Source organism: Ursus arctos, unplaced genomic scaffold, assembly GCF_023065955.2.
Source record: "Ursus arctos isolate Adak ecotype North America unplaced genomic scaffold, UrsArc2.0 scaffold_14, whole genome shotgun sequence".
In the NCBI taxonomy this organism is placed as follows: Eukaryota; Metazoa; Chordata; class Mammalia; order Carnivora; family Ursidae; genus Ursus; species Ursus arctos.
Genome location: NW_026622808.1, coordinates 64,519,171 through 64,543,996, shown reverse-complemented (window position 1 = coordinate 64,543,996; position 24,826 = coordinate 64,519,171). Strand labels below are relative to the sequence as shown.

The following is a 24,826-nucleotide window of genomic DNA, read 5'->3' as shown; positions in this document are numbered from 1 at the left end:
TCAAGAATTCCTACGCATGAGAAAAGACAAACAATCCAGGGAGAAAAGGATATGAGCAGGAAGTTCGCAGATGACGAATCCAAATACAGGGAAAAACATGAAATAATGATGAACCTCACAAGTAATTAGAGGAACGCAAATTTAAAATACTGAGATTCAAAACTTAAAAATCAACCAGACCAAGTGCTGTCTAGAATATGGAACAGTAGAATTCTCATACACTATTGTTTAGAGAGTAAATCAGAACGATCTTTTCAGAAAGCAATTTGACATTATCTGATAAAACCCATGATGCATGCACCCTACTACTAGCAATTCCACTCCTAGGTATACTGCCTAGAAACCTTCACTCACGCACACAGGGAAGCACAGACAAGACATTTATTGTGTGCTTACTGACAGTGGGAAACAAGAGAAAGTCTAAATCCCCATCAAGAGGAGTTGGCTAGGGACGCCTGGGTGGCTCAGTCGTTAAGCCTCTGCCTTCGGCTCAGGGTGTGATCCCGGATTCCTGGGATCGAGCCCCACATCAGGCTCCTCTGCTGGGAGCCTGCTTCTTCCTCTCCCACTCCCCTGCTATGTTCCCTCTCACGCTGGCTGTCTCTCTGTCAAATAAATAAATAAAATCTTAAAAAAAAAAAAAGAGGAGTTGGCTAAACACAATGTAGTATTTTTATACATTGAAATATGATACACCAGGGAAAAATAATCGACCAAAGCTACATGTATCAGCTTGGGAGCATCTCAAAACCAATACTGAGCAAAGAAACAAAGTTGTAAGAAAATATAAATAATGGATACCATCAATATAAAATTTTTAATATGCAAGAAAAGTCTAGGTACTATTTGGGAGATGAATTTATAACATATATATTATTAGTATATGAATAGTCTATATATAATATATAATTTTATATAAAATTTACATAATTACTTATTAAAATACATAATTATGTATTAATATACGTGCATTTATATGTGTGAGATACACACACACACACACACACACACACATCAAGTACAAACATGAGAATGCTAAGTCTAAATTCAGCGTCATGGCCTCTAAAGAGGGAAGGAGATGAACTGGTATCCGGGGAGAGAATTAAAATCACTCATAAAACCACTGCTCCTCTACACTACTTATAATCAGCATTCGGGATTAAGGTAGGGGATGTTCTTGAATAAAGCCATATTTTTTTCCAGATTGAAAAGCCTCAGAAAGCATTTAGCCCAACCTCTAACTCAGAGAGGAGGAGTCTCTTTACTACGTGGAACAAGGGATCCTCCTACCTCTACTCAGAAGATCCTACGTCAGGGCCACTGTGTCCTGTTACGCCAGTTGGCAATGCACAATTCTGGAGCGCACATTTCACAATATAAATGATGCCCCCTCCCGTTGTGCAGTGAATGACTTCTATAACCATCTGTGGCAGCCCTGTAACTGCTAGGTCATAGACCCCTCTGGAATCTGAGGAAGAATGCCCACCTCTGGGAAAATGCCTGTAATTACTGCCTGTAATGTGGGTGGTTTCAGACACCTCCCCAGCAACGATTAGCAGTCCTCCACTAGCTGAACGATTTCGGAGACGGGTGATCACAACCTTCGGAAGTACTTGTAGACAATGGTGTGAAACTAAGCTCTTGCTTTAAGCACATTTGGAACTGGCCTCTCTGTAACCTCTATCCATTAAAGTTGATCTGTTTCCTTTTGGCATGACACCTCAGCTACTGAAAGAAAATGAATCTCCCCCCCCCACCCCACCCAGACTTCTGCTTTCCAGGCTAAATATAGTTTTGACTTAGCTTATCACAAACATGCTGTCTCCTCTTTTGTTAAAAATGCCTTTTTTAAAAGCTATCATTATACCAAGCACTTCTTACCCTCATAAGCAACCAGGCATTCTGACATGTCATCAAAGAACAAAAAATCATTTCTCTCAGCTGCTCCTTTGGGAAACCTTTACTATCTCCAAGGCCGTCAAATGCCCACAGAAGCTAGGAAGTGCAAAGCCAAAGAAAGAAGAGGTCAGGCTTTTCCCAGGGTGGGGGCAATGTTAACTGAGCAGAACCAGGACAGAGGCCTCACAGGCCAAGGGACACGAGTCATTTTCCACTTACTCCCAGAACTCCATGACGGGAGAGGTGGCATTCTGCAGGGACACATGACTCTGGTTGCTCATGTTCAGTTTCTGGAACTCCACACAATTCTCTACAGGGGAAACAAGACAAGAAATATAACATTAACTTCTGCAAGGGCTGCACCTTGGGAAACATTCAGAGTTGATGATGCAACCAGGTGGTTTTACCTAGCTGCTCTAAGCAAACATGCCTCAGAGAACACTGGGGAGGGAAATCGATAACTTCACAGTTTAAGGGAGAGGTTTGGTCTGATTAGAACAGGAGGAAAAGTTTTGGGGGCAGGGCACCTTCTCTCATTTCCACTCCATATGCCCTATCAAACTCTTTCCTCCTGCCTTGCTTCCTAATTTCCTTTCCTCTTTTCTACTTCCCTGCTGATGGCCTGTCCATGGCATTTCTGTCCTGCCCAGGAATGGGGGAACTAAAGGAGTGGGTCAGTCATGGTGTCCCTATGACAGTAATGCATTTGAGACTCGGTTTTCCTTCATGTAGAAGGACACTAACATTGCAGCTGCCTCAGAAAGATGTGATAACTGGATGAAACGTCACGAGCCTGTATGTGGAAAGGATTTCCGCTTTCTTTACTATTCCCTCAATTGATCAGTCAATCCAAGAAAAGATTTGTTGAATGTCTCTTCATTTCGTGAAACTTGATGACCAAGGGGGATTTAAATTTCAAGTAAAAACATCCAACTCTTTAACCTTAATGGCCTAGATCAACCCCCTCCTCCAGGAAGACTTCCTCAATCTTCCTCCCCTTGAATTCTAAGAAAATTAGAACTTAAAGGCCCTCCAAGGAACCACCTTTTCCAACTCCCATTATTTTGAAGAGGAGAATCTATGGTTCCAAAATAGTTAAGGGACCCACATCTATACCCTCTTCCTCGTCTACAAAGTCACCAGCCAATTAGGGACAGAATGGGGAGTCAGCTCGAGCCAGGGCTCCAGCTCCTTTGTTACGGTCATCACCCAGCTCTGTTCTCCACCAGGAGACCCATACCTCTTTACAACACTGCTGGTTACAGAGGCACCTCAGCCACTGCCAGACTGTGGACTCCCCGAGGGAGCTGCACCATTCACTGTGGAGGCCCTTCACCCCGCAGCGGGGTCAGCACGGAGCTAGTGCTCCACCTCACACGGGCGCTGCTCCCTCCTCACACGCGTGCAAACCCTCCAACTACATGTGCAAACTCTGGAGCAGGAACACCTCCTATACCTGATGCTTGACACATCACGAGTATTCACACACTATTAGGGAAAGGGGGCTGCAAACCAGGGAAGAAAGGTTCGCAGTGTGCTGGGGAAATGTCCTCCGATCATCTGCCTCCTTCCTGTTCCCCTTGCCAAGTATTACCATCTTCTGAAAGGAGGGAGGTCTGCGGGGTCCACCAAGCCCTGAAAGGAGTCTGAAAGCCTGAGATTATAGCTACCCTTGTGCCCTTTTCCAGGGAGAGGAGCCCTTAGTTTTAATCAGTCTCTAAAACAAGGTTTCTCATTTTTTTCCAAGAGTAAAAAAATTTCTCAGACATCCAATATTGACAAGGTATTTTTATTAAAATGACATTTAATTATGTACAAATAAATGAGTTATAAAGTCTTTGTGATTATAGTATTCACACAACTATAAAACCAGAATTAAGTTTATACATTAAATATTAACTACAGAACAATTCAAATTGATAGCATAAAATGGATGCGTAGGATAATGTTATTTTGTGAAGTTAAATGGATTTCCCAACAGAAAAATGGAATCGACAGGGAGGAGGCAGGTCTATTGAGTTCAGCTTGCCTATTCTTCCACTGCTACTTGAGATTCAATTCTACTACCATTTTTTTTTTCTGGTCACGCTTTGCAATATCTTCGTTCTTACAGTTTGTTGCATTCTTAACTGGACTTCACTTAGTACAAAGCACCATAATTAAATCTCTCAGCTCTTCTCCAATGGCCACCATCAGCCTATTTATCAAGAACACCTCTTATGTTGCAAACACGTACAGTCAGGCACTGAAATTTCCTGACTGTCCTCAGTTATAAGATGGTTGTACAGAGAATCCAGAACATGTGCATATTTTTAGAGCGTCCTCAAAATAAACACACACAATTAAATTATCACGGAGGACTCACAGGCCTCCAAGAGTATACCCTTGAATTTTAATTTGATAAACATCCCTATGAAGTCCTTGGCCAAAGAAAGGTTAAGAACCAGGGCCCTAAAGAGAGACAGTGAGACCTCCACAAAATGCATTGGGTGGGAGCAGGATAAAGTCATGCAGGAATAGAAGCTACTTCACAGCACTTTCTAGGCCTAATTCCTACTGTTCCTTCTGCTGGTAACCAACATCCTACCCAGTGTTACTGTATCTCAGCCTTCAGGATGACAAGCCACTTCCAGGGACAACCTAACCACAGGTTTTAACACAGATGGTGAACAGCTTAAAGCATGTGTGCCGACTCCAGTCAAAAGGCAGTGGCTGCCTGGAGCACTGCTGAAAAGGGTTCTGAGGCCACGACTAGACTCAAAAAGGAAAGAGTTCTACAATCGATTAGTGATGTCTGCTCTGAGCATGGCCATCACAGATAGGGATTGAACATGTTATTTGCCTTCCCTGGATTATAAGACTCAATCTTGATAGGATGGATGAATTGAAAAGCAAACAGCACATTAGAATCCAAAGTAATCTAAAAAGTTATCCACTCAAGGGAGTGGGAGAGTGGTAAATTCAAATATCTACCTGGGTTAGACAGGTAAAATAAATAAGTAATATGGGCTGGGTGGAGACTGTGGCCAACTTGAGGACAGAGTTCTATCCAAAGACAACTGCTTATTAGCCCTAGCATTGCTGCCAAGCAAGAATGTGGGAATGTGGGTCTGCTGTTGCCAGATCTTTTCAAGAGAAGCTGGAAATCTGGATTTTCATGTGAGGTCTTCTGGTTTTAAATTTTGGCAACCAAATACATTTTTGAAATTCACTGATCACTGATCTAAAACCTAATTGGTCTGTAAGCCCCTGGTCTGCAACGCTTGGTCTAGCCTAACCCCTTCAATTTACAGAGGAAAATCTGATACCCAGAAAGGCAAGGCTGAAACTGGAGCCTGAACCCATCACATCCCCACTCTGCCTGCAAAGGGCTCAATCTCTGTATTTGGCAAAGCGAGGAAAGAACATCACCATTCTTCTACCCATGCCAACTCCTGGGCCAGGGCTCAGTTCAGGCTCAGGACTGCAACCCACAGATTGCAACCAGACCCAGTGCAGAACTGACCTCCAATTTCAGTGGTATCTGGACTCATGTCAAGAGGCCAAAGGCCAGGATTGATCTCCAGGATAAGGGCATACCCCCAATGCCAGGCCCCCCAGCGGGACCAGCAGAGAGACCCTCCCTGGGGGCCATACCTGTGTTCCACTCATGCCCACAGGTGGCCCAGGGGAGCTCGGTAGTGAAGCAGTTGCTCAGGTAGAAAATGGCCCATGCCAGGATGATGATGTAGTACACATTTAGATGGGCCTCAATCACCTGTGTTGCGTAGCCAATGCCTGAAAGAACAAAGGGAGTGATTTGCGTCTCTCTCCACCTTGTTAAAACAGTCTCAGCTACTTTTCACAGTCTGACATCACCCAGGCACCATTTCATTTTCTATCTCAATGCTTACCTTCAAATAAAGGGCAAACTTTCCTCCAACATGTAATGCCACCTTCACTTGTGAATTGTCCCAGAGCTGTTTCCAAGAAAAAAACAGGAATTCCACAGCAAATAAAAAACACCACATATGGAATCAGGAACGCCCCTACAAGGATGCAAAGTAAGGGAAGGGGGTTAAAATTGCCTCTACTATTTCAAGTTTGACACAAGAAATCTTTAATAAGCACCTACTATGTGCGAGACATAATGTTCTCTGAGCTTAAGGTCAAGTCCACACCTTGAGGACCATAGTCAGAAAACATGGTCCTGGGTCTGTGCTGTCTGTATATCTACCTCACATCTCCCAGCCTCAACTTCTTCATCTACAAAATGGGGATTTAAAATTCAGTATCTGTACCACTTCTCTCACAGAAATGTGCATCTAAGATGATAATGTAAAAGTGTTTTCTTTCTTTGATTCTATAATTTATATATTCTACCCTTCAGCATGAGTTAAATCCATTCCCTCTCTGAACATTACACTGTCCTTTTTTATTCTAAAGTAACCTCAACAGGTTAGGTGAAGGGGACCCCTTCTTCTTATTTACTTTGGAAGTTGATCTGCAGGGGGAAAAAAATGTTTTTCATTAAGAGAAGCATTCTCCAGGAGACGTGCAATAAGCAGTATCAGGTCCCAGCACATGAGGGTCAGGTATGGAGCTGAGTTATAAGGGGTCTACAGCAAGAATCTATCTATTCAGAAAGGCTGCCTTTGAATCTGTCTGAGAAAAGACCACCATAAGCTTTAGTGCTCCTATCTCGATACACACAATACCCATTGCTGGGGCCTTTCTGTGAAAGAAATTAAATAACTGAGGTGAACACGAGCTATTATAACCAGAGGGATTTTTTTCAAATCCCTCATTCTCTCTCACCCACCTAATAACAAAGCCTGAAAACACATGCTATTCCCTGCCATCTGATCTCACAAACGAAGGCTTTAACTGAAATTGCTTTTTGCTAAATGAAGTCTCTTTAACCTTAGAATTAGTTACAACAATTTTGATCAATCCTGAGAGTAGGATGACATTTACCAGATTTTGAAAGGGTCTTAGCTTTTTTTTTAAAGTTTCACATTGGGAAAGAAATACATTAAACTATTGTTGGAATCTATGACTAGAACTGTGCAGATATTTTTTTTTAAAGGCAAGCAGTTGATCATCAGATACCCCAACTATATTAGAAGGCAAAAAGTGTGTGAAAAGGGACAAGAGGGTCTGTTTGCTGAATATAAATCTAAGCGATTAGTACAACAAGCTGCAGTAGGTTCCCTAATACATTGTAGTTTACCTGTGAACCCTCTAGAACCTAAGAGAAAGCACTTTTTGAAAGGCTTTTAGTCTATGTACTCACAAAGCCAGTAATCCGTAAGATAACCAGCTCAATTAAATCAGGATATCTGTGTACCGGATGGAGACTCTTGGCAAGTTACAGAGAAAAAAAAAAAAAAAAGACTAATTATTAAACTACTCACAACAACTTTTTTTTTTTAATCCATGCGGAATTTGTAATTAACCCAACTTACTCTGTTGTCTCCTTTTAGGCATGCATTTGGTTTTGGCATAACAATTTCATGTATTAAGAAAAAAAGATGTTGAAACAGTTTTTGCCTGGGACTACCCAAGAGTTTCCACAGGTTTCTAAGAAGACATGGCAGCTAATAAAAGCCAAATCTGCAGAGAGGCAGAACTCACAGCTGAGGCCACAGGGCACGTTCTGGGTCTCCAAGGCCACTCCTTCTCTCCCTCCTGCCAAGCCACCAACACTGGCGGCCACTTCATTACCAGTGCAGAGCAGGCTTGGAGCAGCCTGTGCTTTAGGATGAATGTCTCCAAAGAAAGGGCCTGGGCCAAGCAGTACCCTTCTCACTCTCCCTGCAGCTGCTCGCACAGGAAGTCCTGCTCCATGCAACCTAACAGTGTGGTCCCTGCCAGCCAACTTCAGAGCCACCTTCAGTGGGGTCTGGGGATCTGCTGGAGGAGCAGGGGCATAGCAAGGAGAAAGAGGAATATGTAGACACAGGCTTTTCCTTAGAGAAACTGTGCCACCCAAGAAGGTATCATAAGGTCCCTTGCCATGCACCTGCCATCTGTCCTGCTAACATGACAGGTGGAGGCTCCTGAAGTCGTTGAGCTGAAAGATTTGAGGATTTACTCCAGCATCTCCACCAAACTGACTTGGATATGTCACTAGGAAAGATTCTCTCATCGCTTCCTTTTCCCTGTCCCCCGATCCACAACCTCTAAGCATCTCCTAAACATCAAATCGGTATTGTTGCTATTTGTTGTGGGTGACTCTGAAGTCAGTGAAAGAAACTGCTTGGTGCCAATGTTTCCACCAGATAGGCCAGAAAGGGGACCTAGTGAAGGCCTTAAGGGCAAATGAAAGACTGGGCGGGAAATCAAACATCAATGCCGCACTGAAAAGTTTTCCCTGTTGTCAGTCCAATCCCAGTTTAAAACAAGGCCTTGGTGGCAGAAATCCCACCTCTAATGGGGTTATTTCTTTGACACTTTGTATCCTCATCTGCAAAATGGGTATACCAATGCCCGCAAAGAATGAAATGAGATGATGTAGGTAAAGCTTGTTATGGAGTCTGGCATTTCAGTAAGCGCTCAAAACCTGAGCCTACTCACATCACCGTGAGAGTCCCTTTCCCCCTTTCCTTCATGCTGGTTTCCAGTTAGGAAAGCTGAGGATCAAAGTGTTTGTCTCCTGCCCCTAACAGTAATGCAGGTACGAAAAGCAAGGGCTCCTAGCCTAGGCCGCCACCTCACGCTGCCACAGAACACACCTGGCTGTCAAGTCCCCGCGTGCTAGCAAGCGGCACATTCAGGTGCGAAGAGGCGCGTGCACATGCGCCCTGGGAGAGGCGAGCCTAGCCCGGGGCGGGAGGGCGGGGGGAAGCTCCCGCGCCAGCTGGCCCACTGCGGACATTCCCCCCGAGGGTCCCGCTACACGCAGGCGCGGGAGGGGTCGCGCGCTCACCTCCTTGCTCCCCGCCCCCACCAGACTGCTTTCCCCTCCCGGTTCTCCCTCACGCCGCGCATGCCGCCTCACCTCCTCCGTTCTTGTAGCACAGGTAAGGGAAGCGCCACACGTTGCCCAGCCCGATGATCTCCCCAGCCACGCTCAGCACGAACTCCACCTTGTTGTTCCAGTGGCCGCGTTCGTGGACCGCCTTGTCGCGCTTGTCGCGCGGATCGCGCGCGGGCGCCGCGCCCCCGCCGCTGCCTCCCAGCGCTTCAGACTCCCGCGCCTCCTCGGCAGCCTTCCCATTGCCCAGAGGCAGCGCCTTCTCCGCCGTCATGGCCGCGCTGGCTGCCTCGTGCGCCGGGCCCGGCTCTGCGCCGCCGCCCCGGGCGGGCTGGCTTTTCAGGAGGCGCGAGCGGGCGGGAGGGGGAGGCAGGGGGTGGAGCTGAGGGGCCGGGCCGGGCCAGCGCGGGGACTGGGACGCCGCGCCGCGGCCCGGCTCTCAGGGCGCCCACGCCGCCTCAGCTCGCCAGGGCCCCTGAACCCGCGAGCACCTTGCGCGCGCCGAGCACCTTGCGCGCGCCAAGCACCTCATGCCCTTCCTTCCTGTTCTCCTACCCACCGGCCTCAGGACAAGAGTGCAAGCGCCCATTCAGACCTAGGTTGGGCTCCTGACACCAGTCCCTCAAGTTGCACCACTCTCCGTAACCTCTGAAAGCTTGGGCCTTGATTGCCCATTTCTGTTATTACAGAAGTGGGCTCTAGACCACCCTTTTCCCAACTTTAAGGTACATAACAAGCACCTGCGGGTCACTGCAGATCCTGATCTTGTGGATCTGGCTGGGCTGGAGCTTCTGTGGTTTTAACAAACCCAGGTGCTGTGGATGCTGCCACAGGGACCACACCTGGAGGAAAAAGGCAGTAAATGAACTCTTTTGATTTCTTCCCAGTTCTCAAGGTTTGTGAGCTCCCCTAGGCTGGGTACACCTCCAGAACTTGTTCATCCTGGTGCTCACTGTTCTAAACACAAGGAATCAGGACAGTGTGGCAGTTAAGAGCATCCGTCTGAAGACAGGCAAATATAATTTGAGTCCCATGCTCCACCTATCTGAGTTGTGTGAAGTCATCTGACCTCTGTGCCTTAGTTTCCTGATTTGCAAAAGGAAATACCAATAATGCCTTTCTTATGGTGTGTGTGTGTGTGTGTGTGTGTGTGTGTGTGTATACTCCATGAGAAAATGCTTATAAAGTACTTAGCACATTGGAAGAGCTCAATGAACATTAGCATTTTTAGCATTATCATACAGTGTGTAGTTACACAATGTACGTATTTGTTCATCTTGTTTAATACCTATCACACCACTCAATTGTAAGGATGATATACAGTGTCTCATTCATTATGATAGCCACAGAGCTTAGCACAAGACCTAGCATATAGAAGGTGTTCAGTAGATACTATGGCAAGAGAGAAAGAGGGAGGGAGGAAGTGGGGAAGAAGAAAAGGGAAAGAAAATTAGATCTGCAAGGGGCCACAGAGATAGTCAGATCCACCTCAGTCATTTCACAGTGCTGGAGAAGCCCAACCACAGGATCTCTCACTAATGCCACCCACTGTGTTCTCCATCCATCCCTTGGAGCTCCTTCTGGGGCTCTCTGAGGGAGAACCTCCCCATCTGGTAGCCTACAGCCTCTGCTTTCATTCTGGCTTACAACTGCTCAAGTCTCTCCCCACCTCCAACCCCCCAAAAAACCCTTCCTGCCACCGTCTTCCCATTTCAGGCCTTTTTCCTCCCCTCCCCCTCGCTATCATATTTCTTGAAAGAGTAAGTTTACATGCTGCTGGCCCTGTCTTCACCTCCCACTCATTCCTCAGCCCACAGCAATCTGGCACCCACACCCACCATTCCTCTGAAAGTGCTTGCTGTGAAGTCCCTGAAGCCCTCTTCATTTGGCAAATCTTACAGTTCCTTGTCCATCCCCATCCTGCCTGACCTCTGGGTAACTTTCTGTACCATTGTCCCCTTCTTTCTGTCTTAAAAGTCACATTTGCCTGCTTTCCTTAACACTGCCTGCCTCAGCTCCTGTTTCTCTCCCTGCTTCTCTGCTTTCTTTCTCTCCTCTTAAATTTCATCTCTTTCATGCCTTTAGCGACCCAAAGAAATGCTGATGACTCCCACACCTCCATCCCCATGTACTGTGCAAGGTATGTCCGAAAGCAAAGATCCTGTAGAGTGTTTAGGATAAGAGTAAACTGAATTCAGGTAGGTGTGGGGTCACATCCAGGCTCTGCCCCTTAGGAGCTATGTTATCTCTGTCCTCAGGCTCCTTCCTCTGACAAGTGGGGTTGATACTAGTTCTGACCTCATGGGATAGCGTGAGGGTTTGAGTGCTGAAAGCTTTGAAAGCAGTAGGTACTCTATGAATAGTAGCTGTTATTTTTATTGTGATGATGATGATGGTGATGTCATTCCCTTGCTTAAAAGTCTTCATTGGCCTTCCTTTTCTTATAGTATGTAATCAAATTGCTTACCTTGGCATTCAAAATTACCCTACAATCTGATTGTCCCAGCCTTTCCTTCTAAATGAATGCAATGTCTATCCCACACAAAAACTCCGTATTAGTACTTTCATTGGGGGAGAAGGGGCGTGATCTTCAATACTGCACATAGGGTGGGCAATAAAGGAAGGACTCATGTTTGACCTTGACACTCCCTGCACACGCCTAGAAGTCCTACTGTTAAATGAACAACTACATCAAAAGAGACACAGTTCCAACCCTTATTGCAATATTAGGCTGTCACCCCAGAATCTGTGTAAACTTCCTTTGAATCTAATTGCATTTCACTTTATAATGCTCTTCAGCATAATTAGCTCCAGGTATTGACTTCCTCTGAGCAGCTGTAATTTTATGAGACCTGCTAGGGAAGTAACACTGAACAGCGTGAGAGGGCTGGCACAGGCTGGGCTCACTTTTGCTGATAGGTGCTTATGTAGCCTTGGATATGTCCCCTATCTTCTGAGCTTTGGTGTCCTTAGCTTATCAAAATGAGCTTGATCTTCCTCATCTCCCAGAGTGGTCTTAGAGGTAGAGTGAGACTACATGCAGAGAAGAACATCGTACCTACTCTAATGTCCCAAACTCACCTCTCAGGTTTTAATATTTCCTTTTATGGAAGTTGACCAAGTCAGTATCCTCTGACTAGAATTCAGTGAATAAATGTTTAAAGTTTTTCCTCCATGGTTGTATCATGGCTCTGGAAAACACTTAATTCTTTTTCCTCTGTCCTTATGCAGAAGAACCCGTATCTCCCCCAACATTTCAGAGCCTCATCTCTGGACCTTTTCCATTTTGTTATTCCTTGAGTGGCAGTAACTTGAAGAGCACACACCCGTGTTCCTGGATGGATGTACTTAGGTTGAAGCAAGATGGGAATATGGGCCATGGATCATCTCCAAAGTTGGTCCTGATGCAGCACAGCATAGTGGTTAGGAACATGGGCTGTACGGTCACACTTCCTGGGTTCAAAGCCCAGGTCTGCCAATTTGGCACATTACTCTGAGCTCCAGTTTCCTTATCTGCAAAATGAGAGTACTAATAGTATTTGCCTTTAATTGTTATGACAATTAAATGGGTTAGTATTTGTAAAGTACTTAGATTTGTGCCTGATACAGACATTTCTGTTAAATAAATATATAGTCTTCAAAGAACAGAAATGTCATGATTTTCTTATTCCTTTCTTGGGGCAAAATCTTTAATCTTCTGGAAATAGCTGCCCTGAAGGCTCCTTTAAACTTCAGCATTGCTCATTCATTCATTTTCCAAATACTTATGGATCTTCAATTATCTTCAGACACTTTATTGGTCATGAGGGTGCAAAACCAGATAGAAAGCCTACCCTGGGAGTACACAGAAGCCAGCTCATACAAGCTCATGAGAGTCAGTTACTAAGTTTTCAGGGATTTTGCAAGCCATAATTGGGAGCTTGAAGTCTGCTGTGGTGGTTGTACTTATACCCCAGGAATCTACAAAGGCTACACATAAACCCCACACCCCTGTAGCCGTTGTCCCAGCCCACCATTATGGAATAGTGGGGGAGGCAGATTCTAGTTAAATAATCACAGAAATGAATAGAAGTTGGAGATTCTGGTTTATGCCACAACAGAGAGCTCTACAGTGCTGGAGGAGCTTGTAACTGAGAGATCTGACCTTGTCACGGAGATCAGGGAGGGCTCCCTGACCAAGTAACAGATGAGCTGAAGCCTGGAGGGACAGAAGCAATGAATGGAATGAGGAGGGGTTGGGGGTCCTGAAAGATGATCCCTGAGGCTGAGCACAGAGTGTGGAACAAGATACACCTGAAAGGGAAACATTTTTAGCAAGGGCTGATATTAGCATATTTGCATTGTAAAGAGATTACTGTGAAAAGTGGTTTATGGAGTGAGGTGGGCGCTATGAAGAGACTATTGCAATAGTCCGGGCAAGAGATGATGGCAGATTACATGAAGGAGGTGGCAGTGGAGAGGAAGAAAGGAAGAGGGAGTTGGTAAAACCCACAGGACTTGACCTGGGGCTGAATATGGAGGATGAGGAAAGGGAAGGTATCAGGTATGACTGCCAGGTTAGTAGAACTCCAGCGTTCCACCGTGGAGGTGATGTTCCTGCTCCCCTTTGTGCAGAGACACCCACTGCTGGCTTGCTCAAGGAATGATAAACCAGAACCACTGGACCAGTGCACTGTCCTCAATTGTGTGAACAGTTGCAGGACCAAAAAACTACATGGCAGAACCAGGATCAAAGAGAAGAAACAAAAAAAGACATTAAGTACCAGACAGAACTTCTTATAAATCATCCAGTCTGAATAATCTGTCCCAAGAGGTAGTAAACTCCTCACACCTGTGATGTTGCTGTGGAAGCTAGACTGGTACACAGCAAGGAGGCCACAGGAAAACTTGTGGGTGGGCTTTCGCAATCAGGAGAGTCTCTGAGAGCACAGTTCTCTGCGAAAACTGTTCCTCATTACTGCCACTTTATTTTTTTCTAATGGGTTTGCGTTAACAATCCCAATTCTTCACCCTTCCCTTTATCCATGAGATTTGCCATGTAACTCTGTAGGACCCTTCCAGCACCAGAGTTCAGTCATCTAACTTGCTTTGGGCACTAGAAAGAGGAAGAAGTGATACTGTGCCAGTTCTCAGCCTTGAGCCACCGTAAGTGTTTCTGCTTGCCTTCATCAGCTTCTCCTATCACCCTGTGAAGGAAGTTCCAGGTCAGTCCACAGGTCCAGGAGGAAAACAAGATATGCAAAGAGCAGAATTGCCCCAGCCTACATGCCCCCCAGGCAAGCCCAGACTAAAGTAGAGACCCCAGGGACCACAGAGGTATGAGCAAACTCAGCCCAGCCCACCTCCCACCTCCTGACTTAGGAAATGTAATAATCAATGTCTGTTACATTTAGCCACGGAGTATCTGTGAGGTTTATATACTTTTTCTCATGTCCTTCTCCTTTTCCAGTGCTCCCCTTTGCTTATCAGGCACAACTCATTCTCTTAAGCCCAGTTTAAAATGCTCATCTTCTTCATGAATTCTAAAATGACTTCTTCACCCTCTAAACTCTCAAGACTGCTTAATAATCATACCTTCTAGGAGAAGCATCATTTTGCAGCCTGTATACCACCAGACTTAGGAACTGCCCTCACTAGGTCACTGTGGAAAATTTCTTCTTTTAATGTTCTCAGTGCTGGTAGAGTGAGATCTTTAGTGTTAGGGCCAGAATTAAGATGGATGGGTGACCGGGCCTGGGACCACTCCCCTCCCTTTGCCCTTTAGCCACCTCTCTCTCTAAGTCTTTACTCATCTGCTTATCTTCTGCGACAATCCCTTCTTTTGAAAGAAGGAACTACTGTAAGAACTACCTGGAAATCCATAAGAATATTGCATTGAAGTGTTTGGATAAATAAACATAAGTAGATGATCATTCTATCTGTATACTATAGTAAATTGAGTGACTGGTCCCAGTGTTCACTTGCCTGTAATTACCTTTTACATCTTCTTTCTTGCTGTGGCCTCATGGTGGGCAGAGTGTGCTTCCCCATCCCTGGACGATGTGATTCACATTGGCCAAGCAGAGGTTTTAAATGCGCTTGTATAATTGTGCTTTCCCTCTCATATGCTGACATTGCCATGAGAAAGAATATACCCCACGTAGCTGCTACCCCTCTAGCCTGAGCCCTAGAGGGAGACAGTGGAGCAGAGATGCTCCAGCCAAACTTCAGACTCACAGCTTGAAGCAGAGCTGTCCCGGCCAATCCATAGTCATGGGACTGCAAAATAAATGCACTGAGATTTTGAGGTTGTTATACAGTAAAAGCTGACTGAAAACGCTTACCACAAGCTATGCGTGGGCCCTCATGCACACCATCTCTGTTATGCCGCACATAACATTATGGGGTAGGGATGGTAAGATCTTCATTCTGCAGATCATGAAGCCGAAGCTTGGAGATATTGAGCAACTAGTCCAGAATCCCACAGTCAAGTCAGAATTCAAACCCAGTTCTCTGGCGTCTCCTCTGTGACCTGCCAGGTCTGACTGTGGTCCTCTTCTGGCCACTGGTTTTACCCACATAAACTTTGTCTCTCCCTGTTTGATCTTGGTGGAAAAAATGAGAGGACAAAGGAGGGAGTTTATATTCTTTCCTCATCTAAGCCCAGGAACACTGATTCAAAACTTAATATATTCTGGATGCCAACCTGGGAAGCGAATACCCCATTTGGTCCCTGTTGCTATAGGAGAATGATTTCCAAGTTCCACACATTGATTTTACAACTTGGATTCTAAGCTGTAGTCCTTCTGGGTTGGGCAGCACCTGCATGTGTGAACACACATGGTTCCTTGTGTTCTGATTTTCCCTGTGTATATATTTAATCTCCTGGATAACCTGGCTCCGATGCCTAAAGCTAGAGGTATGTCACAGATATTTAGATTTACCTACAGCTAGGGCTCCTAGGACCACAGCATCTGGCTACACAGACTAAGTGCAAATGCTGGGGGCACCATTCACATAGTTACTCTGGAATTGTGCAATATGGTGGTCCTGGGCCTCTTATTACAGATGTCAACACTGACCCCAAGTTACTTAGCTGGTAAAATGCTGTACTCTCCATTGGCCCCAGCTATACTTTGCCTTGTAGCTGTATATCAAGGTTGTTCAAATATCTCCTAGAGAGAATCATAAACTAAGAACTGAATGACTATTAAAGATACATGGAGCCCCAAGTCGTAGCTCTCTGGTTCAGAGTTTCTCTAATAACAATGACACCCCAAGCAATGTTTTCTACCACTTTCTTTATTGTGACTCACTATAAAAAAATTAATGGGGGGAACTTTTAAAGAAATTTTCCTAGTGCCCTGACATCCAATTCGCAGATAGAGCCCCACAATTGTCCCTAAAACCAACAGCTATGATTGGAGGTCTGCTTTGTGCCAAGCAAAGTGTTACATGCTGGTAAGGGCACAGAAATGGTCTTGGCCTTTCAGTGAGATAACAAATAATAATCCAGCATGGTGGGCACTAGAATAGAGATGGATGCAAGGTCTTATGGGAATACAGAGGAAAGGGTACCCCTCTTCCTCTTGGGTTGCTTAAGACTTCAAACAGTCAAAAAAATAACTAAGAGGCAGCCCACGGAATGGGAGAATATATTTGCAAATGATGCTACAGATAAAAGACTGGTATCCAAGATCTACAAAGAACTTCTCAAACCCAATACGCGAGAAAAAAATAAACAAATCAAAAAATGGGCAGAAGATATGAACAGACACTTTTCCAGTGATGACATACAAATGGCTAACAAACGCATGAAAAGATGTTCAAAATCATTGGCCATCAGGGAAATTCAAATCAAAACCACACTAAGATACCACCTTATGCAAGTGAGAATGGCAAAAATTGACAAGGCAAGAAACAACAATTGCTGGAGAGGATGTGGAGAAAGGGGATCCCTCCTACATTGTTGGTGGGAATGCAGGTTGGTACAGCCACTCTGGAAAACAGTGTGGAGGTCCCTTAAAAAGTTAAAAATTGAGCTACTCTATGACCCAGCCATTGCACTACTGGGTATTTACCCCAAAGATACAGACGTAGTGAAGAGAAGGGCCATATGCAGCCCAATGTTCATAGCAGCATTGTCCACAATAGCCAAATCATGGAAAGAACTGCGATGCCCTTCAACAGATGAATGGATTAAGAAGTTGTGGTCCATATATACAATGGAATATTACTCAGCTATCGGAAAGAACGAGTTCTCAACATTTGCTGCAACATGGACGGCACTGGAGGAGATAATGCTAAGTGAAATAAGTCAAGCAGAGAAAGACAATTATCATATGATATCTCTCATCTATGGAACATAAGAACTAGGAAGATCGGTAGGGGAAGAAAGGGATAAAGAAAGGGGGGGTAATCAGAAGGGGGAATGAAGCATGAGAGACTATGGACTCTGAGAAACAAACTGAGGGCTTCAGAGGGGAGGGGGTGGGGGAATGGGATGGACTGGTGATGGGTAGTGAGGAGGGCACGTGTTGCATGGTGCACTGGGTGTTATACGCAACTAATGAAGCATCGAGCTTTACATCGGAAACCAGGGATGTACTGTATGGTGACTAACATAATATAATAAAAAAAATTAAAAAAAAAAGACTTCAGGGAGGAGGTGACATTCACATTAAACCCTCGAAGTATGAATGGGAGTGCAGGTGGGGAAAGGAAAGGAAGCTATGTCAGGCAGAGGCATGGTAGAGACAAAGGCATGGAACTGTGGAGATGCCTGGTAGGCTTGGGGGATGCCAACTACCTCGAACCGCACTGTCCCAACAAAGCAGCCACCAGCCACATGTGGTTACTAAGTGCTCACATGGGGCTGGTCTTACCTGAGATGTGTTAAAACACATTCTGTATTTCAAAGACTTAGTATAAAAAAGAATGTAAAATAATCAGTATTTTCAATATTGACTATATGTTGAAATTATAATATTTTGGATTATATTGGGTCCAATATTGTGATTTATAAGAAATACATATTTGATCATTCAGATGACCAAAATACATTTCTCATACATATTTGGTCATCCTCCATGATTCCTAGCTCACAGCTCCCCAAACCCTTAGAATTTCCTGAGCAGAAAAGAGGAATGGAACCATCTTCTGTCCTAATATTTGGTCACCTGTCCTCAGTTCTGAAATCACTTGAGAGCCATTAAGTTGAAATGGGTGTCTTGTTATTTATAACAGGTTCCTTTCTTCCAGCAGCTGGGTTTATGTTAATGAAGTGCTTTTTGGAAAGCACCTAAGAGTAGAGGCTGGGTGCCAGGGGAGCCAACATTGAATAGAGGGTTGGAACTTTCAGTCCTGTCCCCTGACCTCTAGGAATGGAGAAGAGCTAGAGATTCAGTCATCAATAGTCAATGATTTAATCAATCGTGCCTATGTAATGAAGCCTCTGTAAAAACCCAAAAGGATGGTTCAGATCACTTCTGGAGTAGTGAACACATGAAATTTGGGGAGATTGGTGCCCTGGGACAGAGCATGGAAGCTCCATACCCCTTCCTCAAACCTTACCCTAGCATCTTTTCCATTTGGCTGTTCCTGAGTTATATCCTTTTATAATAAGCTGGTAATGTAGTAAGTATACTCTTTCTCTGAGCTTTGTGAGCCAATATAGCAAAGTAATGCAACCCAAGGAGGGTGTCTTGGGAACCTTTGATTTGTAGGTTATCAGCTGAAAGCACAGGCGACAACCTGGATTTGCAGTTGGTGCCAGAAAGAGGGGGGGACAGACCTGTAGGATTGAGTCCTTAACCTGTGGAATATGATGCAATATCTAGTAGGTAGTGTCAGAACTGAATTAAGTGGTAGGATACCCAACTGATGTCTGAGAATTGCTTGTGGGGGGGGGGGGACCCACACACATTGGAATTGGTGATCAGAATCATTTATTAGGTTAAGTGAAAGATTATTCAAAATTAATTTCATCTTTTTCCTTATACTTTTAAAATGTGGCTACTAAAACTTTTAAATTACTTATGTGACTTGTATTTCTATTAGACAGTACTGGTCTTGAAAAGCTAGGGCAGTAGGAGGCAATAAATATAAAACGGAGCCTTTAGTTCAGCTGTGAGCTTGAAATGAGCCTGTAGACACACCCAATTTGCCATACAAATCACAGCATCAGCCACTCGCTATTCCATGGCACCCAGCCTCTTCATGCTGTTAGGTTCTCTGCCCAGTCCCTGAAGCATCTGTGCTTCTGATTCGACTATGCAGACCTACTTGTGATTGCCATACTTGTCAGAGTGGCAGCCAAAGCGTTTAGTGTCTCAGCTTTTCTAGGCCAGGGCTGTCCAGTTGAGATATAATGTTGGAAAAAGTTGATCCATACTGCAAACCCAATCTGAGTCCCAACCAAGTAAGTTCTCAGGGGGCTATTTGAGGTCTCCAATCAAAACTGTTGCCAAATCCAAACCAGACAGTTTCCTGCCCAAGGCTGAGTATTCAGCCATGACTTAGTGATCAGGCACCCCCAGTGGGCCATTTGCTTCTCATCAAGCCATGAGTTACGATATGCTGTGCCCATTTCTAACTGCCCATCTGTTTTCCTCTTTGGAGAATGGCGAGGGGACAGGTGTCTGTCACTGCCCCAAGCAGATCTTTCTCAGCTGTCTTCTTGCAGATTTCCTTTCTTAGTCCACACCACTAATAATAGTGTGTAGTCTGTATTATCATCATCTCCAAGTTACATTTGAGCAAACCAGGATGAAAGAGTTTGAATGGCCCACAACAGCTTGTAAGTGGGGTTGCTGGGGCTTGGACTTGGGTCTCTTGGCTCCAAAGCCATCTTTCATTGTCCAACCTAGCCTCAGCCTTAATGTGTTATTCAACCTCCCAAGTCCTAGTTGTAAAGCTCTGTGTTAGTTAAGAGAATAGTGACTGCTGTAACAGATAAACTCTGAACTCTCAGTGCTTTCACATATTTGAGATTTATTCTCACTGGTGCAAAGCCCTATGCAAATGTTTGACAGGCATGGGGGATGTAGGGATGTAGGGACCTAGGTTCCACTCATGTTGTAGCTCTATTACGTTAAACATGGGGCTCCCAAGATCTCTGCAGGACACCTTCATGGTTGCCATGGCAAGATGGAATACAGTTGATGTCCTGTTGGAGTATGCAAGGGACAGATGGTACACGCGGCAACAATTACATCCTACTTCTGATACAGAGACCCCAAATGACAGTGTCTTAAAGAGAGGAGGCACGACCCTTCCTTCCTTTCTTCACCTTGCTGCTTAAGGCATAGATATGGTGGTAAGCCCTCTTGAGTCATGTGAAGAAACACCCTAGGGATGGCAGAATGCAAGAGAGGAGCCTGGATCTCTGCATGACTGCATGGAGCAGAATCACCATGCCAGTCCTGCACTGACCACCACCACACTACATATGGGAGAATTGAATTTTCATCTTGTTTAAGCCACTCTTTTTGGGGGGCACCTATTTCATGCAACTGAACCTGTATTGTCAATACAGGATCCTATTCTTTTTGTACTCAACAGTGCTCTGGCAAATAGTGCCTGGAAGAAGAGTTAGTCAGCCCAAAGCCCCATCTCTCATCACAGAAGCTTAGTTGGAGGCGGGGGGCAGGCAGCAGAGAGAATAACTCCTTTTGAGCACATGATGACATTTTTAAATTACAATGAAACACACAGAATATAAAATTTACTCTTTTAACTATTTTTAAGTCTACGGTTCATTGGCATTATGTACATTCACATTATTGTGCAATCATCATTGCCATCTATCTCCAGAAATTTCCATCTTCAAAAATTGAAATTATGTATCCATTCAACACTAATTCCCTTTTCCCCTCCCCCCAGCCCCTGGCAGCCACCAATCTAATTTCTGTCTCTATGACTTTACTACTCTAGGTACTTCATGTAAGTGGATTCATACAATATTTATCTTTTTGTGACTGGCTTATTTCATGTAGCATGATGTTTTTAAGGTCATCTTTGTTGTAGCATGTGTCAGAAGTTCTTTCCTTTCTGCAGCTGAATAATATTCCATTGTATGTATAGACTATATTTTATCCATTCATCTATCAGTGGACACTTGGGTCGCTCCCACCTCTTGGCTACTGTGAATAATGCTGCTATAAACATGGGTGTGCAAATATATGTTTGGGAAAAACAGAAAAAGGTCTCTGTAGAAAGAGGAAGAGAAAGCAGAAACAGTACACACATGTCTTAACCATATGAGCCTGGAGTGGCATGTAATTTTTCAGCTCACATTTCACTGGCAAGAACTAGTCACAGGGTGTATTATTTATCTATGAATAACAAATAACCGTAAAACTTAGTGGATTGAAACAATAAGCATTTACTATGTGGTTTCCGTGGGTCAGGGAATAAGGAGAGGCATCACTGAATAGTTGTGGTTCAGGGCTTCTCAAGAGACTGCAGTCAAGAAATGAGCTGTGGCTACAGTGATCAGAAGGCTTGACTGGCACTGGGGGACCTGCTTCCAAGATGGTGCACTCACATGGCTGTTGGCAAGAGTCCTCAGATCTTTGCCAAGTAGATCTCTTCATAGGGCTGCTTGAGTGTCCTCAGAACACAGCAGCTCGTTTTCCCTAAAGTAAGTAATCCAAGAAAGCAAAGTAGATGCTTCGGTATCTTTTACGACCTAGCATCAGGTATTATACACCATCATTTCTGTGATATCATATTGGTTACACAGGTCAATCCTATGCAGTGTGGGAGGAGACTACATGGGGGTGTGAATAGTAGGAGGAGGGGTCATTGGGACTTCTTGAAGTCTGGCTACTGCTGAGGCTCTTGCATCTGAGAAATGAGGTTCTTGTCTGGGCAGCCATTTTCCAGCAATAACTCTATATGTAGAAGCGGGGATATTTTATGGACAACTGGTCATGTTGGCCATAGACCTCTCTCCAGGAGTTTCAGAGGTGTCTCTGACTACCTATGTGAACTGGTCCTCAGTTTTCCCTTCTGTACAATGATCTTGTTCTTTCCTACTACCTAGAAACTAGTTCTGATATCCCTGTCTTGGCTTCTAGCCCAAGTAAAAACCATAGCTGGTGGTCATTGGTTCATTGATATAGGACAGACCTACATCTCAGAGAGGCACAATGAAGGGAGGGGCATCATCAGAAAAGTAGGAGTGGGAGCTGAATCAAGGCCTGGGGCCCAGAAACATGTCAGATAAGAGTACTGGTTTTGAAGTCAGCAGCCTGGGTTCAAAACTCTCTTAAAACTCTTTGTCCTTGAGCATTTTCACCTCTTGGAGTCCAGTTTCCTGTACAACAGGAAAAAATCAACATTAACCTCATAGGGTTATTAGGATTACTGATCTAATCCAGTGTTTCCCAAACTTGTATGTGCCACATCTGTCTCCTTGATGCTTTTTTTCATATTTGTATGCCATCTGTAGTATTGTCTAATATTTTCCTCGTATATATTTATAACTTTATTAATAGATAATTCACATAATACAATTTGCCCATTTAAGGTATACAGTTTAGTGATTTTAATATATTCATATAGTTGTGCAAGCATTACCATAGTTTTTGAACACCCCAATTTTCATCAACCCAAAAAGAAACCCTATACCCGTTAGCAGTCACTGCCCATTTTTCTACAATCCATGGCTCCCCCAGCCCTAGGAAGCCACTAATCTACTTTCTGTATCTATGGATTTCACCCATTATGGACATTTCATGTAAATGAAATCATAAAATATATGTCCTTTTGTGTCTAGCTTCTTTCACTTAGAGTAATGTTTTCAAGATTCATCCACGTTGTAGCATGTATCAGTACTTCATCACTTTTCATGTCTGAATAATGTTCCATTGCATGGATATGCTACATTATATAAATTGTCCATTCATCAGTTGATAGACATCTGGGTTGTTTTCAGCTTTTGGTTGTTATGACTAATGCCAGGAATATTCATGGTCAAGATTTACATGGACGTATGTTTTCAATTCTCCTGGGTCCATACCTAGGAATGGAATTGCTCCTGCATCATATGGCAAATCTGTAGTTAGCCTTTTGAGGAACTGCTAGCCTATTGTATGAAGAGATGGCACCACTTTGCATTCCTACCAGCACTGTATTAGGGTCCCAGTTTCTCCACATTCTCACCAATAGTTGCTGCTATTATTATTATTATTATTATTATTATTATTATTATCATAGCCATTCTTATTAGTGTGAAGTGGTCTCTCGTTATGGTTTTGATTTGTTGTTCCTTTCTATTGATTCATTTTGTTTGTATTTAAAGGAGACTTTATATTGCTACCCTAAGTGGAAAGACAGTATTATTTACTACCTGTAGAAGGTAACCCATTAATACTATACCTGTTAAAATGATACTTGTCCATGTATCACATGCTATAATTGATGTCTACCACTTTTGGGAAAATACCAATATAATCTAGGTGAGGGTCTCATTGATACCTCTGGCACAGAGTTCATGTTTCACAAATGATAAGCTATCATTTTTGTCATTTCCCATTTTTGCCATTGTTTGTGAAGCATAAACAAAGGCATAAGAAGGAGTTTTGTTGTGTTTGTGTGTTTGTTTGTTTTTCAGAAAGAGAGTGGGGTAAGATTCAGAGATTAGGAAAAAGGTCCTTATTAAAGAGTCCATCCAGTGGGAGAGAGCAGCCTTAGAAACTGAAAACAACCAGTAAGTGGATGGTGAGAATTTATAGTGTAGGGTTAAGTATAACATTTGAGATCCATATGCTGGTTGGCAGTCTTGAGAATTCTGGGATTCTTTTCTACAGTATATGTTGATCTTAATTCTTCCTTACATTCTTATAGGGTATACTAATATATAAGTTCTTAAGAGCTTATCCCAGAAATTCTGGGTCTGATTCAACCTTAAATAGCCTTCTTCTAGCACCCACCAAACCCCTGCCCTCACTGCTGTAGCTCAGACACCATGTGTGAGGAGGGCAGGGCAGGTTGGGGAGTCCTGACCTGACAAGTGGAACTGAGGTTCACAAGGGTGCGGAAACTTGTCTAAGTTCACCAGCATATAGTTGGGAGACCTGAGACTAGAATCCAGGTCTCCAAATCCTGCTACCATTTTTCTTTGTGGGAAGCCCTTCTTGGCTCTTTATTTCACTTCTTTATATCATGAGATACTCCCAGATTCCTTGTCAGTAGACAGAGATCTGCTACTCAAAGTGTGGTTCATACCAGCAACAGTAGCACCTGGGAACTTGTTAGAAATGTAGACTCTCTGGCCCCACCCAGACCCACTGAGTCAGAATCTGCATTTTAACAAGATCCCCTAGTATTTTATCCCAGAAACATTGACTAAGATATAAATGGGTTTATTCATACAAAACCCTTATTTGAACACTTACACTATGTGCCAGGCTCTGATAAGTGCTAAACAAGCAGAGATGATTAAGTCCTCATTCCTGCCTTCAAGAAGGTCCCAGGCTAATAAGAGACATAGGTGATAAACCAAAGATCACAGCCTTCCCAATGACTTTTTTTCCCTTTGATTAAAAAAGTAGTTGCTTTATCACTTTTTCTAAAAATGAATTGCTAAGAATTCTGCAGTGGCTGTTGTGTTAGTGTTGTATGTCTGTCTAGCATGCTTTCCCTTTTGTCTTCTTCCAGATCCTTTGGGAAACTCCTTCCCCAACTCTTTTTTATTTTTATTCAAAAATATTTATCAAGCATCATTATATGTTAAGTTCTGCTCTAGATACTGGGGATACAGTGGTCAAGAAATTAGACAATGTCCCTCTTTACAAGGAGGTTCTTTTTATTCTATATTCTATGGAGAAAAATGAAAAGGGCAGCAGGGTCAGGGAAGGGGTCTCCTTTGGGTAGAGTGGTTGAAGAAGGCCCCTCTGAAGTGATTGCAATCTAGCCCAAGAGCTGAGAAGGACCCAGTCCTGTGGCATCTCAAGGAAGAGTGTTTGGTTGGCTTTGGTGGGG

At 44.0% G+C, this 24,826-nt stretch overlaps 1 protein-coding gene across 1 annotated transcript in view; it reads right to left on the bottom strand.

Annotated features, from left to right (window-relative positions):
* Positions 1–9,174, bottom strand: part of SLC6A11 (solute carrier family 6 member 11) — a 126,260-nt gene extending 117,086 nt beyond the window's left edge. Inside the window, exons 1-4 of the mRNA XM_026501363.4 lie at positions 8,882–9,174; positions 5,793–5,927; positions 5,536–5,676; positions 2,119–2,209 (exon numbers count right to left, since the gene is read on the bottom strand). Coding sequence (XP_026357148.1) covers positions 2,119–2,209; positions 5,536–5,676; positions 5,793–5,927; positions 8,882–9,131 — 617 coding nt within the window. The 5' untranslated portion in view covers positions 9,132–9,174. The remainder of the gene's footprint in view (positions 1–2,118; positions 2,210–5,535; positions 5,677–5,792; positions 5,928–8,881) is intronic.
* Between the last annotated feature and the right edge of the window lie 15,652 nt (positions 9,175–24,826).